Genomic DNA, 14,376 nt, shown 5'->3' with positions numbered 1-14,376 from the left:
CAGTACGTGGGACACATCTACAGTCAATGCAGTGGATCTGAAACTTTCAGGGTTGTCAGGAACACTTTGACTCATCCTAAAACCATTCACCCAGAAAAACTGTTGAGTATAGGATTGGAAGTATAAAGCAATTAACGCCCACACATTCAAAAGCCTGCTTAATATTTTTCTTTTAAGCAGCTAGCTGATTTCCCCCGATTAAATGAGTAAGTTCTGGATATACTTCATGCTTACCAATGTTTTCATTAGTTTCACCATTTATCATCCCATTAAATTCTCTTCTTCCTGGACGCGTTACTCTGAATAATAATGAGTAAGACTTCACCATATGGCTGTTACTGGGTTCAAATTCGTTGCTGGAAACTGCTAGTGATGGAAAGCTGCCTGGTTTCATTTGGTTGAGGTCTGGATTCAAGGGCACCTGCTTTTTACCAGTAGGTACTTGCCTTACTGGACAACTAACATCCTGTAGACATAGAACATATTTAGTACTTTTCAGTATCTGGATAAAGTGAAAATGAAATGCCTGTGAGGTTTAATGAAGACCCATTGGGGCGATGGGAAACAGTTTATAAATGATAGAAGACTCCCTCTTCTATAGATTATTGTGTAGTCTAAATCTAGGATATGACACATATGAAGTTAACAAATTAACAGATTAACAAATCTGCTTAAAGTGAGAGAGAAGGCAGCAAGTAATCTCTTTCAACGTTTATTGAATTCATTATTTTATTAGAGAAACAAAGCACAAGATTCTGTGATCCCATATTCTTTGGGGGAAGTTTAAAAGCAGAGAATACAGACAAAATATTAAAATAAACTGGAAAATGATTATTACTTTTTTCTTTATGACTTGTAGAAGTACTTAAATGATTGATTTTCCACCAGGGAAAATGTGGGCTATAATTAATAATGATGATGATGATAGCAGCAGCATTTTGGAGATCTTACAGTATTGAATTTAACTGTGGACTTACGTTATATTGTATTTAAACACCTTTGCAGAGTCTCATTAATAAAGAAAATGGTTTATATATATTTTTAGGAAACTCGACTGTTAAAAGCTGCTTTCTCCTGCTATTACTAAACCATGCCTAAACTTACCTTTCGTTTCTTGTGGCAAACTTTTATAAGCAGTACTTCCAGAGTTACAGAACTTTGTTCATTTTCTGAGTTTTGCAATGGCTTATCTAAAAAGAGCCCAAGGGGAAAAATGTTTTAAACTTCTGAAAGAGAGGTTCTACCCCAGTGCAACCCAGATACATATCTGCCAGTCTAGGTGCTGTCTTTTTGCTTTATTGTGTCACTGGCTCTTTATAAACTATATACAGGCCCTGTAGCACTGTACTGCATTACCCAATTTGTGTGCAGGTGAGAGATCAAGGCGAGAGTTGAATGGAGAAGTGCATCTTAACTCTCAGCTGTGCTCACTGGAGCCACTGCTGAAGCCCAGGGTTAATAGCCACAAGATGGGGCAAATGACAGGGCCCACTGAGGCTGATACTGGATCCCTGATGTCCCCCTCTTCTTTTTCAAGCTGCTACTAGGGTGGCAGTGCTCAGCCCAGCACTATAAAGTGCTGTCAGGTGAGGATGAACCCACTACCAGGTCCAGAGTAATTCCAGGGAAATGAAGATTACATGAAGCTGCTTCTTCTATTCTATCAAAGCACTGGGCCTTACTGCTGCCAGCTCACCACCTCCCTAGTAACTATTTTTTTTTAAAAAAATCAATTTCATTAGCTAATGAGAAGAAATCCCATAGGACAGAGCAAGGGCTCCAGCAGGGCACTTGGACCACATCCCCCTGAAACCTGATTCCAACCCTGCAACAGCTATTCATTTTGGGGAGCAAGCAAACAGCAATTTGCAGAAAAAGAGGACTGTTGCCATTTTCATGCACATGTAGAGCTCAACACCTTCTGACAATTTAACACCATTCAACCAAGAGGCCAGTCTTTAATGCTGTCTGCCTGCACATGTACCAATAAAATTAATGGGTTACAGCACTAAAATTTAAATGTATCTTGATTCTAGCTTAGATCATTTCTACTGTTATTTTTAAGTGATCTTGGTTGTTTCTCCATAACTTATCATCCCAAAATGTTAAGTGTACTATAAAATGATATACCATTCACCTTAGTCATAATGAAAGGATTTTATAAGGACACATTTTGCAGTCTACAAGCAAACCACAATAAATGCTATTTAACCCAGTGAAAATGCAGAGGTCTATGAACCTCAGTTACACACCAAAACATTCCTCTACCATCAGTAAATGACATTAAAAGAAAAAGTGTATGATGAAATACGTACCATTTTTATGGAAGAAACCAGTAAAGGTGAGTTGTAGATGAGCAGACAAGCTAAAATAAGGAAAGAAATATTGTTTCACTCTTCAGACATTCTAGGCACATTTAAGAAATGTGAGAAAAGACAACAAATAATCTTTTTTAACATTTATTTTCTTAATCTAACCTGGCCTCATTCATGCAATAATTGCACCCAGATTATGCTACAGCAATGCACTTCACACGTGGCTGCCTTTTTAGACAGTTTAGGAATTTCTAGAAGTATCTGGCTGGCCAATGAAGGATGTTAATCAGATGGGTCCTTCTCATGTTCTTATGAAAACATGAAACATGCCTCCCTTTAGCAACATCATGGGACAAAGCATTGGCCCAGGAATTTCCTGAAGGGACTATAGCTAAGGGTCAAATCAGTGTTTTTCACTCATATTTTGGATCATATCACAACTAGATGATTGTGCACGTGGAATGAGTTCAAGTGCAACAATGCTTCCCTTCCTTTATTAATTGTATCTGTTTTTCCTTTATTTTTATTGTGTGCCCTCTTAGGAGTTTTATGCTTAAGCAGCCTATGATTTTTTTCTTACAATAAATAATTGATAATAGGGTCACCGGTTCATTAACAAGTTCAAATTAGCTTTCTTTGTTTTGTATTCAATTCAGGTTTTTAAACAGGGTAATTTTAAAAAATCATTTAAACCCTATCTTTCCAAATAGTTCAAGGTGGCCAACAAAATTAACATTAAATTAAGATATGAACGATAACACATAATTAAAAACTGTACAGCAACAAAAAACAAAAACAAACAAACAAACAAAAACAAAAAATACCTTAAGGATGGTCAACCAAGTGCACTAAAATAACTAACAAACCAAGGTTTTCCCTAAAGCGGAAGGTTTTCACATTGCGGTGGAAGACATGTCAGGTAAAGAGTGAGGTACATGTGTCTGGGAGGAAATTCCAAAGTCTGACCAAGGCCAGTAAAAAGACCATCACTCTGGTCCCAGGAGCACAAACGTTCTCCTGTTAATTATCTTAATACTTGAGCAGACTCATAATGGAGAAGATGGTCCATCAAGAATCCTAGTCCCATACCATATGAGACTTCACATGTCTTAACCAGCACTTTGAATTGGGCCCAGAAACCAACTGGAAGCCAATTCAGCTGTTCCAACAATGATGGAATTTATCCCTGGCATTCATCTCTAGTTAATATCCTAGCAGACTCATAATGGAGAAGATGGTCCATCAAGAATCCTAGTCCCATACCATATAAGACTTCACATGTCTTAACCAGCACTTTGAACTGGGCCCAGAAACCAACTGGAGGCCAATTCAGCTGTTCCAACAATGATGGAACTTACCCCTGGCATTCATCTCTAGTTAATATCCTAGCCATCACAGTTTATTTTTCTGAACACTCTTCAAAGGCTGCCCCATGAAGTAGTTCAAGCATGATGTGATCACCGAGCTGGGCAATAGTATATTCCACCACAGCTTGTCACCTGGTCACCCAGGGTCAAGGCTGGGTCCAGAATTACTCCCAAACTATGAAGTTGCAATTTCAAGAAGATATTTCCCCATCTATCAACTGATATATTGACAATTGGAGCCATAGAAATAATTAAATAATGATGGACTATATGGAAATGGCAGAAATGACTGGCAGAATCCGAGACCAGGGAGAAGAGTTGGTAGAAGAAGATTGGAAGAAATTTAAATTTACAGAAACACTGTAAAGTTTCTGAATGTTAATGACATTGAAATGAAATGAAATGAAGGGGTTCTAGCAATAAGGTATAAGAATATGTAAGAATGGATTGACATTAGATGAAAATTTGAAGCTATAATATGTGAGGAAAAATAATTAAGGATAAATTAACAGGATATGAATTTGCTGAACCAATCTTTAAATGGAATACAAAAAAGGGAGGCGTGAGGAAGTCAGGAAAATAAGTTACCTAATCAAAGACGAGAAACTAAAAAAGAGGGATTTTTGTTTTTTCTTTTTGTTCTGTTAAATGTTTGCATTTTTGTATTTTTGTACTCTTTTTGTGTTTTTTCTTTTATATATTATCTTATAACTTTTTTACTGTTAAAACGCAATAAAGTAATAAAAGAAATAATCAAATAATGACAATCAATAAACTTATTCCTATCTACAACATAGCACAGGCATTTTATGAAGGTTTTCTGGCAATGTTTCGGCATATTCACTAACACAAATGCAACAACAGTTTTGAACAACAAGCAACCTGAAGCAATAGATGGAAAGGTGTGTTTTCGCACATGCACTACAGAATAAACTGTGATTCAACTACATAATGGAAATCAATGAAATTTCAAAAACAAATAAATTACTAGAGCCGGTTTGAATGTTTTGCTGCTTTTCAGGAAGTGACTGTATGTTTTATTTCATCCATATTAAGAGCTAAACACTGTAGCGCAAGTTTACCAGAGAACAAACAGACACCACACACAACACCTCTGGTAAAATTAGTTTACATGTATTTTATTATGGGAGGAGCAGAATTTCATTATACTTCCAGTCATATTTCAGTATGACTTCTACTGACATAGAAAATACATAATCCCATTTGAAACACTGTTACTGAAACATTCTCGGTAGATAAAATGAATGTTACCTTTGCAAGTCGTGTTCTCCCTGTTTTTTCTCTACTTTCGTCAGCATCCCGTCTACTCTGAATGTTTTCCTGTAATAAAAGTTGTGTTTTTTTGAAATTTCACTGATCTCCATTATGTTGTTAAGTTTTGCTTCATAAAGATTTGTTCCAATAGCTTTTTTTTAGGACCTGGAAGGGAGTTGGGTGCACCAAGTTGTGAAATACTTCACAATATGACACAGAAAGCTAATGTTTAGCCGCATGTTAATCCCTAAATATTTTGTCTTTCAATCATGGCTATTTTCAAAACGTTTCAATATTTACGCTTAGCTCAAGAACACTTACAGAAGTAAAATGTACTATCACTTAAGAATCACCACAGGCATAAATAGACAAAGGTATCAGAAACGGAATTCTAGTGTTACAGAACTAGAACTCAGAAAAGCTTTTTTTGCTTTGTGGGAGCTCAGGGGAACACTAGCGACATTCCTTGTACTAAAAACATTCAGGTCTGGCAGTGTGCCAGTGTCTTCATATGACAGCCCTTTACTGAATATTGGGGTATAGTACAAGGAGGACTTAGGCCAGGCCTAAGCGAGTGGCTGCTAAATGCACTTCTCTAAGAAGATAACTGAAAAAGGTTACACAATCATTTAGATCAGCCTGTCAAACTGAAAATAATTCCCAATTGAGAAAAGCTGGCTTCTTATCAAATAGATCTTGAAATCCTATACTTGACTGCACTTGTCAAGCTTTAATACTTTTATTTCTCAAGTTGTAAATGACTGAGAAATTAAATAAGTACATATAATTGGAAGGTACTTCCCTTTGCAATTCTAAGGACAAAAATATAAATATGAGAGAATGTTCATACAACATCCATGTTAGGCTACAGTTAACCTATTTTTTAAAACAACGATAGGAAATTTCAAATAAAGTCTAAGTACATCTGTAAGGCAAAGAACAAAAGTAAAAAAAAGGAATAGTGCAAGTTCCTTAAAGGCTTAAGCAATGCTATTTTCATTGCTTTGTAAATAATTTACTCAAACGGAAACATGAATATATATTTATACAAGACAATCCACGCCAAACTCACTCAGCCGCCTTATATTCAGAAAGCTAGTAACTGTGGTTGTAGCATTTTATACTTGCTTTTACTACTCTGAAGAATAAAAAGTGAACATTTTGACGTCTCTGCAGCTTAGGGCTTAAAATATATAGTTTAGTCTCTGCCCATGCAGAACTGCTGAGGTTTTTAGTTGTTCTTAGCACTTGAAGGCTTATGTGTGGAACCGTTGTTAAATATTTGTTTATATTGGAAGTATGTTTCTGAAGCTAGACGGATGGGGCCATGTTACTGGATATGTGTAAGACAGGAAGGTGTATGGGATAGGGAAGAACACGCCAGGTAATCGGAAGCTGAGATATCACACAAGTGTCTCTCCTGATCCATCCTTCATTCCTGGGAACTGAGGTAGCCTCGCTAGCAATCCACCAAGTCTTCGAATGTTGTGGGTCACAACTTTTATTGGGGGTCACAACTTTATTAACAGGGTCAGTTAATAAAGAAACAAAGTTCATCCACGATTTGATTCTGGGTGAGAAAATAGACATGTTGCATACTACGAGTATCTGTTTGGAGGAAGGAAGCATAAATCTCCTATCTCTGCCCACCAGGCTGATTGATGCAACAATCTCCTGAATCAGATGAGCATGCGTGTGACCCTAGGATTCAATACCCTTTTTCAAGGAGCCTTGTCCAACACTCTGCTAGCTTCCATTGTGTGTCCTTACAACTGTATTTATAAAGACAGGATACTAAATTTATAGAATTTGTACCCTGTTCTTCAGCCAAAAAGGCTTTCAGAGCTGCTTACATGAGCAAAACGAAACAGTCCCTACCCGCAGGCTTACAATCTAAACACACACACATACATACATACACGGAGGGAAGATGGGGGAAGTGACACCAAGGGTTATCTAGTACAAAGCCCTGCTATGCGGGAATCTCAGCTAAAGCATCCTTGACAGATAGCCATCCAACCTGTGCTTTAGAACATCCAAGGAAGAAGCATCTGCCACCTTCCAAGGGGGTCAGTTCCGTTGACAGCTCTTAGTGTCAGAAAGCTCTTCCTGATGTTTACTCATAATTTCCTTTCTTGAATCCATTGGTTCAGGTCCCAAGCCTGCTCCGCCTTCCATGTGACAGCCCTTTCAATATCTCCTCTTTTCCAGGCGAAACATATCCAACTTCCTCAACCACTTCTCATAAGGCTTTGTTTCCAGACACTTGATCATCTTGACTGTCCTACTCTGCATGCATTCCAGCTTGTCCTTCTCAAATTGTAGCGCCCAGAACTGGACACAGTGTGGCTGACCAAGGCAGAATAGAGCAGTACTATTACTTCCCTTCATCTGGACGCTATATTTCTGTTAATGCAACCTAAAATAGCACTGGCGTTGACTCTTTTGGTCTATTATGATCCCAATATCCTCTTCATATACAGCGGTACCTCGGGTTAAGTACTTAATTCGTTTTGGAGGTCCGTTCTTAACCTGAATAACCACTTTAGCTAATGGGGCCTCCCACTGCTGCTGCACGATTTCTGTTCTCATCCTGAAGCAAAGTTCTTAACCCGAGGTATTATTTCTGGGTTAGCGGAGTCTGTAACCTGAAGCGTCTGTAACCCAAGGTACCACTGTATACTACTGACAATCCAGCTGTCCCCCATTTTATATTTGTGCAGCTGGTTCTTCCTGCCTAAGTATAGAACCTTGCATTTCTCTCTACTGAAATTAATTTGATTAATTTTGGCCCAGTTCTCCAATCTGTTAAGGTCATTTTGAATCCCAATTCTGTCTTCAGTGGCATTAGCTACCCCTCCCACTTTGCTCTCATCTGCAATTTTGATTAACATCCCCTCAATTCCATCATCCAAATCATTTATAAAGATGTTGAACAACAAAGGGTTCAGGACAGAACCCTGCGGCACCCTACTTGTCACTTTTTCCCAGGATGACAAGAAACCATTCATGGACACTCTTTGGGTTTGGTCAGTCATTCACCTAAAAGTTACTTTGTCCAGTCTACATTTTACCAGCTTCTGCACAGGAATATTATGAAGGACTTTTTCAAAAGCCTTACTGAAATCAAGGTACACTACGTCCACAGCACTCCCCTAATCCACTAAGCTGGTAACTATAAAAAAAAGAAAAATGAGATTCATCTGGCATGACTTGTTTTTGAGAAACCTATGATGGGTTTCAGTAATCACAGCATGACAGTTTAATTCTCTGTTTTAGGACCTTTCCAGGCACTGATGTCAAGCTCACCAGTCGGTAGTTACCTGGGTATTCTCCCCCCCCCCCCTTTTTTTAAGATGGGGACAATATTTGCCCACCTCCAATCTACAGGGACTTCACCTGTTCTCCAAGAATTCTCAAAGATTATAGACAGAGGTTCTGAGATTACATCCAAAAGCTCCTACAGTAAGATCACTGTTCTTTCCCTTTCCTATAATTTTTACACAATCTGCCTTCCATGCTCAAAATCTTAGATATCGTCACAAGTGTACACATCATTTATTTTGAGCAGGTTGTACCCCTCAGTTTCTACATTCCAGCCATGAGTCTCATCTCACCAAGTTTCAGCAATGCTTATTGGGTCATATTTGTCATCCTATAAGAGCTCAAGTTCTTCGTGCTTGCTTCCTATACTTTGTGCATTCGGGTAAAGGTAAAGGTAAAGGTACCCCTGCCCATACGGGCCAGTCTTGACAGACTCTGGGGTTGTGCGCCCATCTCACTTAAGAGGCCAGGGGCCAGCGCTGTCCGGAGACACTTCCGGGTCACATGGCCAGCGTGACATCGCTGCTCTGGCCAGAGCCAGAGCCGCACACGGAAACGCCGTTTACCTTCCCGCTGGTAAGCGGTCCCTATTTATCTACTTGCACCCGGAGGTGCTTTCGAACTGCTAGGTTGGCAGGCGCTGGGAACCGAGCAGCGGGAGCGCACCCCGCTGCAGGGATTCGAACCGCCGACCTTTCGATCGGCAAGCCCTAGGCGCTGAGGCTTTAACCCACAGCGCCACCTGCGTCCCCTCGTGCATTCGGGTAGGGACAACTAAAACCACCAGTCATTCCTATACAACTTGCTGCCCCGTCCTCCGCCACCACACATCTTTTCTTCTCTGGGGAGCGACAGAAATCATTCTGTCCACTGTCCACTACTACCTCAATGTATTCCAAGGCCTGCAGTTGTAGTTCTTGCTCCTCAGGCTGAGAATCAGTATCTGAGGTGAGGACATGAAATTGATTTTGTAGCTCCAGAGACACAGCATGGCTCCTGACAGTCCTGGTTTTCTGCCTAAAGTTGCTGTAGCTTCTCTTCCAGCAAGGCAACTAGCTTGTACTCACTGCAGGTGCAGTTTTGCATTCTCAGGCAGGAAGACAAACATGGCACTGGTGTTGCAGGTCACTGAAGCAGCTCCCTTGCTGTCAATGTCTCTTGGTCCTACATGCACCATGAGACAGCACTGCAGGCTTCCCCCTCAAACTTCCCTCATAAACACCCTTGTTTACAAGTCCCTCCAATGCTCCAAACACATTCCTTCCTCCCTGGAACTCTCGACTTTGACTCTCTTGACTTTGTGGAATTTAAATATCATTCCCCGCGAGGTCATTTGTTCATGTCCCCTAAAGTACCTTTGTCTTGGTTGGATCCAGCTTAAAGCACAGAACTCTCGACTTTGTGGAATTTAAGTATCATTCCCTGCGGGTCATTTGTTCGTGGCGAAGGGAAATGTGATACGTTTTGTTAATAGGAGGGTGGGTGTGTACAACTCTGCTAAGTAACCCTTTTCTCGCTAGAATCTATATGGGATCTCCTGCTTTGTACTGCCCTTTGCAAACATAAGAGCCCTGATGGATCCGACGAAAGGCCTATTATCATGCTTCTTACAATGTCCAACCAGATGCCTGCGAGAAGTCCTGCAGTTTGCTCTAAAGCACCTTTTCAGACCTCCCCATGCCTTATACTTTTCATTTTGCATAATCTGAGAATGTGGACAAGATTCTTGAAATTGAAAGACCCAGCGTGATCTTTGTTCATCATGGCTTGTAAATGCAGCCAGAACAGGGTTTGGGTTGCAGAAGTCGTTTGACACCACTTAAGTAATTGTGAAGACACTCTTGAAGATATCCTTGCACTTCTCTCCAATATGAATGAATTTTGCCCAGTTTCTAATCTGCATTTTTGATTTTGATTGACCATGTTGTGGTGAACCAGCTCCAGCCTTTGATTTTTTGAGTCCTAAACAGTGAGGCGAGGAAACACTGACTCCTGCATGAATCTGTCCAGAAAGTCTGTTATGGGTCTCCTCTAGATTCCATAATGGGAGGCCCTCTTCCGTGTTCCCCTGCTATCTGAAGAATGGTGCGCAAGCACAAGAGTGGGCCTTCTCACCTGTGGCATCCATATTGTGAAATAACTCTTTTACAGAGGTATGGTTTGGCCCCCATAATACATCCTGTCCTTTGGCGGGTAATAAAGACAATTTTATTTCAGCAAGCATTCTCCTAATTTGGTCTCTCTGTTTAAACTGATGGCTTTTACAGTTTAATTCTTTGTACTTTATTATTTGTAGCTGTGAGGTGCCTTGAGAGTACACTTCAGGAAAAGGCAGAATAAAAATGTATTCAACAACATTGTTGTTTCTGCTTCTCGCAGAACACAGTTGACATGACCATCATTCACCTACAATTCAGATGACCTTATTTTGCAATTCTCATGGCTGTGCTTGCACATTAATATTCTTATGAATATTACACATAGTTACTAGCCCTTAAGACATTTTAATAGTCATTTATGTCACACTGTCATTTATACCACATTGCTGGAAACAACCAACAGATCTCATTTACAAAAGCTTCACTGCCTGGCCTTCTTGGATGCAGTTCTTTCTTACCAAATGTTTACCAGCCAACTAACTATATGCAAACATGAATTAAAGATTAAAGCAAAGAATCTAGGCCTTTTCAGAGTGAAATGTGGCATTTACCAATGCTGTCTACCAATTAGCAGCAGTAGAGAGAAACATACACAATGGCAGCTTTTGCATATCACAGTAAGCTATGACTTACTATGCACAAGAGAATAGCAGCTATTTTGCTACTTCCCTCTTGGGATGGGACAAAACAAACACATGACCCCCAGTTTAGTGTTACAGCCCAATTAGGAACCAGTTTATTTTGCTCAAGCTATAACTGGTATGCCAAGAAGAAACATTGGCTTATCAGTATGGTTTTCTTTAAAGAGCAAAGCAAAGCAAACCATGATCACTTGTTTGGACTGCTAAGCCAGTGGTCACAATTTGCTTCCTCCCAATGTGGAGTGAACATTCATTTGAACATGGAAAACCATAAACCATGGATTGCCATGATGTGCAAACACAGCCAATTTCATCTTTCTCCATCACACTGCAGAAATATATACTAAGTATAGATGTTGCAGTAAAAAAATATTCCTTGGCTATCCGCAGTAGCAGAAAAAGCAGGCTCCCATACTGTCGCTAAATGTAAGATATTTCTGGAAAGAAAACAGATTTAGTTTGAGGAATTCCATGAGTCCTTAAATAGCCATGCTCTTTCAATACCGCAACTACATTGAAACAAAGACATATCAAAAAAATACACCTATATGTAGCTGATGCTCCCTATCATCCGGTAGCAGCACTGACCATTACAAGTTATTTGACAAAACGTCCCAGATTCAGAACATGATCAAGACTTCATCCCTCTGTTTGCACTAACACCCTACAGCACACAAACCTAACTCCTAAATCTCCAAGAATAGATTATCCTAGATGTCCACTGACCTATACTCCACTACAGTCTTCTGACTAATTAGACCTATTTTTACTTTATTTAAATCTTGGTTCTTGCTTTATTTTAAATGGCTTTGGAGAACAATTCATGTTAATGGGCAACAGCAATGCTATATGCCTAAGAATTAATTCTCATTGTAGTTCCCTTTTCCGTGGCAAGCATACCCCATTCCTTCAGTGTACATTTTATCGCTTTGTTTTTTTCCATCCTCTGACGTATCTTATGCGTATCTTGTTGACTCAAACAACGTTTTGCACCGCCAATTCCATTCAAGTGGAATTACAATTTTAATCTTTATAGGTTATCTGAGATAAAAACATTACGTTGCAAGCACTCAAAGCTAAAGGCAGTTTTAATTATTTTGAAGTGTATTAGTATTTCAAGGCTCCTGATTGCTAAACCCACTGCAGAAGCTCAAAAATGAACTTAGTTTGGATTACCATTTTTCTTTACTTTCCCACAGACATTGTCTATAATTTTTTTTTACTGAGAGGCTAAATTTAAAGAAAATATAAAGTATTACCCACATTGACCTGAAGCATAGCACTGTGACTTAAGATGGAAGTACCACAAGCAGTAACAGCTAAATAGCAAGCACAATACAATGTTAATTACCAAACACTCCCAATTACTTATGTAGTATATACATTTTTTCTGCAATGTAATTTCATCTTTTGACAGCAAACAGTTGATATTTTTCATTGCTATGCATCAGCAAAGTGAATCTCTGAAAAACTACCACTTGCAAGCTCACATTGCAAACCAAACCACATGAGGATTTAAGACAAATACAAGGCTTCATTACATATGTGCATGTTATGTGGTCATTAAGTTCATTTCCAAGTGAAGTTTACAAAAAGAATTTAGGTCCCAATTTTGGAGAAAGTTATCATTCATACTATACATAGGCAGTACCCTACTATTATCATCATCTCAGTTGCTAAGGAGGGGAGGACGCTAACATATTAAATAACAAACATTTTTAATATGTGAAGTTACCTTTTGATATTTGTTCGAGAGTTTCTGTGGGACATATATGTGAGAGTTCTGTGCAAGAATATTGGCTGCAACAGAAAATGAAAAAAGTCAATTCAACATTCCCACGAGTGGATCAAAAAATTAAAATAAAGGATTAACAGTTACTCACAGCTATGAGATTGCGGGTGCGTAGAAATCTATATATTTGTGTTGGTTCTGTGAGAGAAAATAGAGCAGTCTTTTACAAAGCAGAAAATTTGACACTTTACTAGCTTTTCCCTGAAACACATTAAATTTTTGAATACACAACATTATCCATTCATACCAAACATGTGTAGTACATAAATACCTAGACTATAATGAAGAAAGTGGGCACTTTCAAGCAGCAACCTAGTCACTATCAGCTACAACCAAGTGACCACTACTGTGACCACTACCCATCTACTACTGGGAAATATGGCAGTATATATTTGAAAATAAACACCCACAACATACAGCAGTAGATCCAATAAGATAGATTAAAAATACTTTCGTGGAATGGAGTATTTCCAGAAGCTAATTTTGCATCCCTGACACTTGAATGACCAACAGCAGCATTATGCCCTTGGATATAATACATTCCATCTTGCTAGCAAAGTCTTGATTACTTGGCTTCTATGAAACACAAAGTTCACAAAGGAGGAGGAATATTCAGATGCTTAACCAGTTATGCCTGTCAGCGTACAACCCTTCAACATTTCTACAACATTTCTGAAAATATATAACTTAAGTGGAAAAAAACATCTCAAATACTTAGAAAACTAACTTCTGGGAAACACACTAATTCCTTCCTAATCCAACTTTAAAATCTTACTCTATAAAGTGTACAGATTTATCATTCACAATTTCATTTTACAAGAATCAGAAGATGTGCTTTAAGTGTTCTAAGAACAACTGCTGTCCCCCCCCCCAATGTTTTTGTTAAGCTGCTGTCTTGTTAGATGAAAGTTCTAGGGGCTGAACCTTTTCACTTTAAAAACTAGTTGTTGCAATGTTTAAAAAGGGGTGGCAGTTAAAACCTTTTTCTATTAATAAGGCAATTTTGCAAGGCTACCAAATAATCAGCCACATTCTTCAGACTAATTCCTGATCACAAGTTTCCTTCTCGAGTTCTCCACTCTTCCTTGACCAGCCTTATCCATACCTGCAGCCTTCACCACACAACTCAAAATGACAAGTCTGCAATTTTTGCCCCAAATAGAATAACCAACCTTTTTAAGGTCCAAAACCAGAGACCAATTCCCTAACCCTCCATACACCCCCCCCCCTTGATTTTCCTTACAGTTCATAAAACCTCAGCTTCGAAAATGATCTTTTGTGGGACAAGGAGTCCTTCAATCGCTTAGGAAGACCAGCTTCCCAATGAGCTCTCAAGGGGTTGGGAGGGAGAGAGAGATGAAGAAGACTCTCGTAACAACATAGTATCAACTTACAACGCCCCCCGCGGCTCTCCCGAGCCCCGAAAGGTAATCCTACCGAGAGGCGCAATCTGACTACTCCTTAAAATCCTTCGAGGTGGAGCGTGTGTGGCACGGCCTCATT

At 39.2% G+C, this 14,376-nt stretch overlaps 1 protein-coding gene across 3 annotated transcripts in view; it reads right to left on the bottom strand.

Moving 5' to 3' along the window:
* The window catches only part of SUZ12 (SUZ12 polycomb repressive complex 2 subunit), a 33,450-nt gene that overhangs the window by 18,082 nt on the left and 992 nt on the right, over positions 1-14,376 (bottom strand). For 2 of the 3 annotated variants that reach the window (XM_079965423.1, XM_079965422.1), the window contains exons 2-7: positions 12,965-13,011; positions 12,817-12,881; positions 4,955-5,023; positions 2,316-2,365; positions 1,105-1,190; positions 235-466 (exon numbers count right to left, since the gene is read on the bottom strand). In XM_079965423.1, the coding sequence (XP_079821549.1) occupies positions 235-466; positions 1,105-1,190; positions 2,316-2,365; positions 4,955-5,023; positions 12,817-12,881; positions 12,965-13,011 (549 nt within the window). The remainder of the gene's footprint in view (positions 1-234; positions 467-1,104; positions 1,191-2,315; positions 2,366-4,954; positions 5,024-12,816; positions 12,882-12,964; positions 13,012-14,376) is intronic. The other variant, XM_079965424.1, reaches the window with a different exon arrangement.

Source organism: Podarcis cretensis, assembly GCF_951804945.1.
Source record: "Podarcis cretensis genome assembly, chromosome: 2".
NCBI lineage: Eukaryota > Metazoa > Chordata > Lepidosauria > Squamata > Lacertidae > Podarcis > Podarcis cretensis.
Note: the sequence above shows the minus strand (reverse complement) of the source record. Positions and strands in the feature narration are given on the sequence as shown.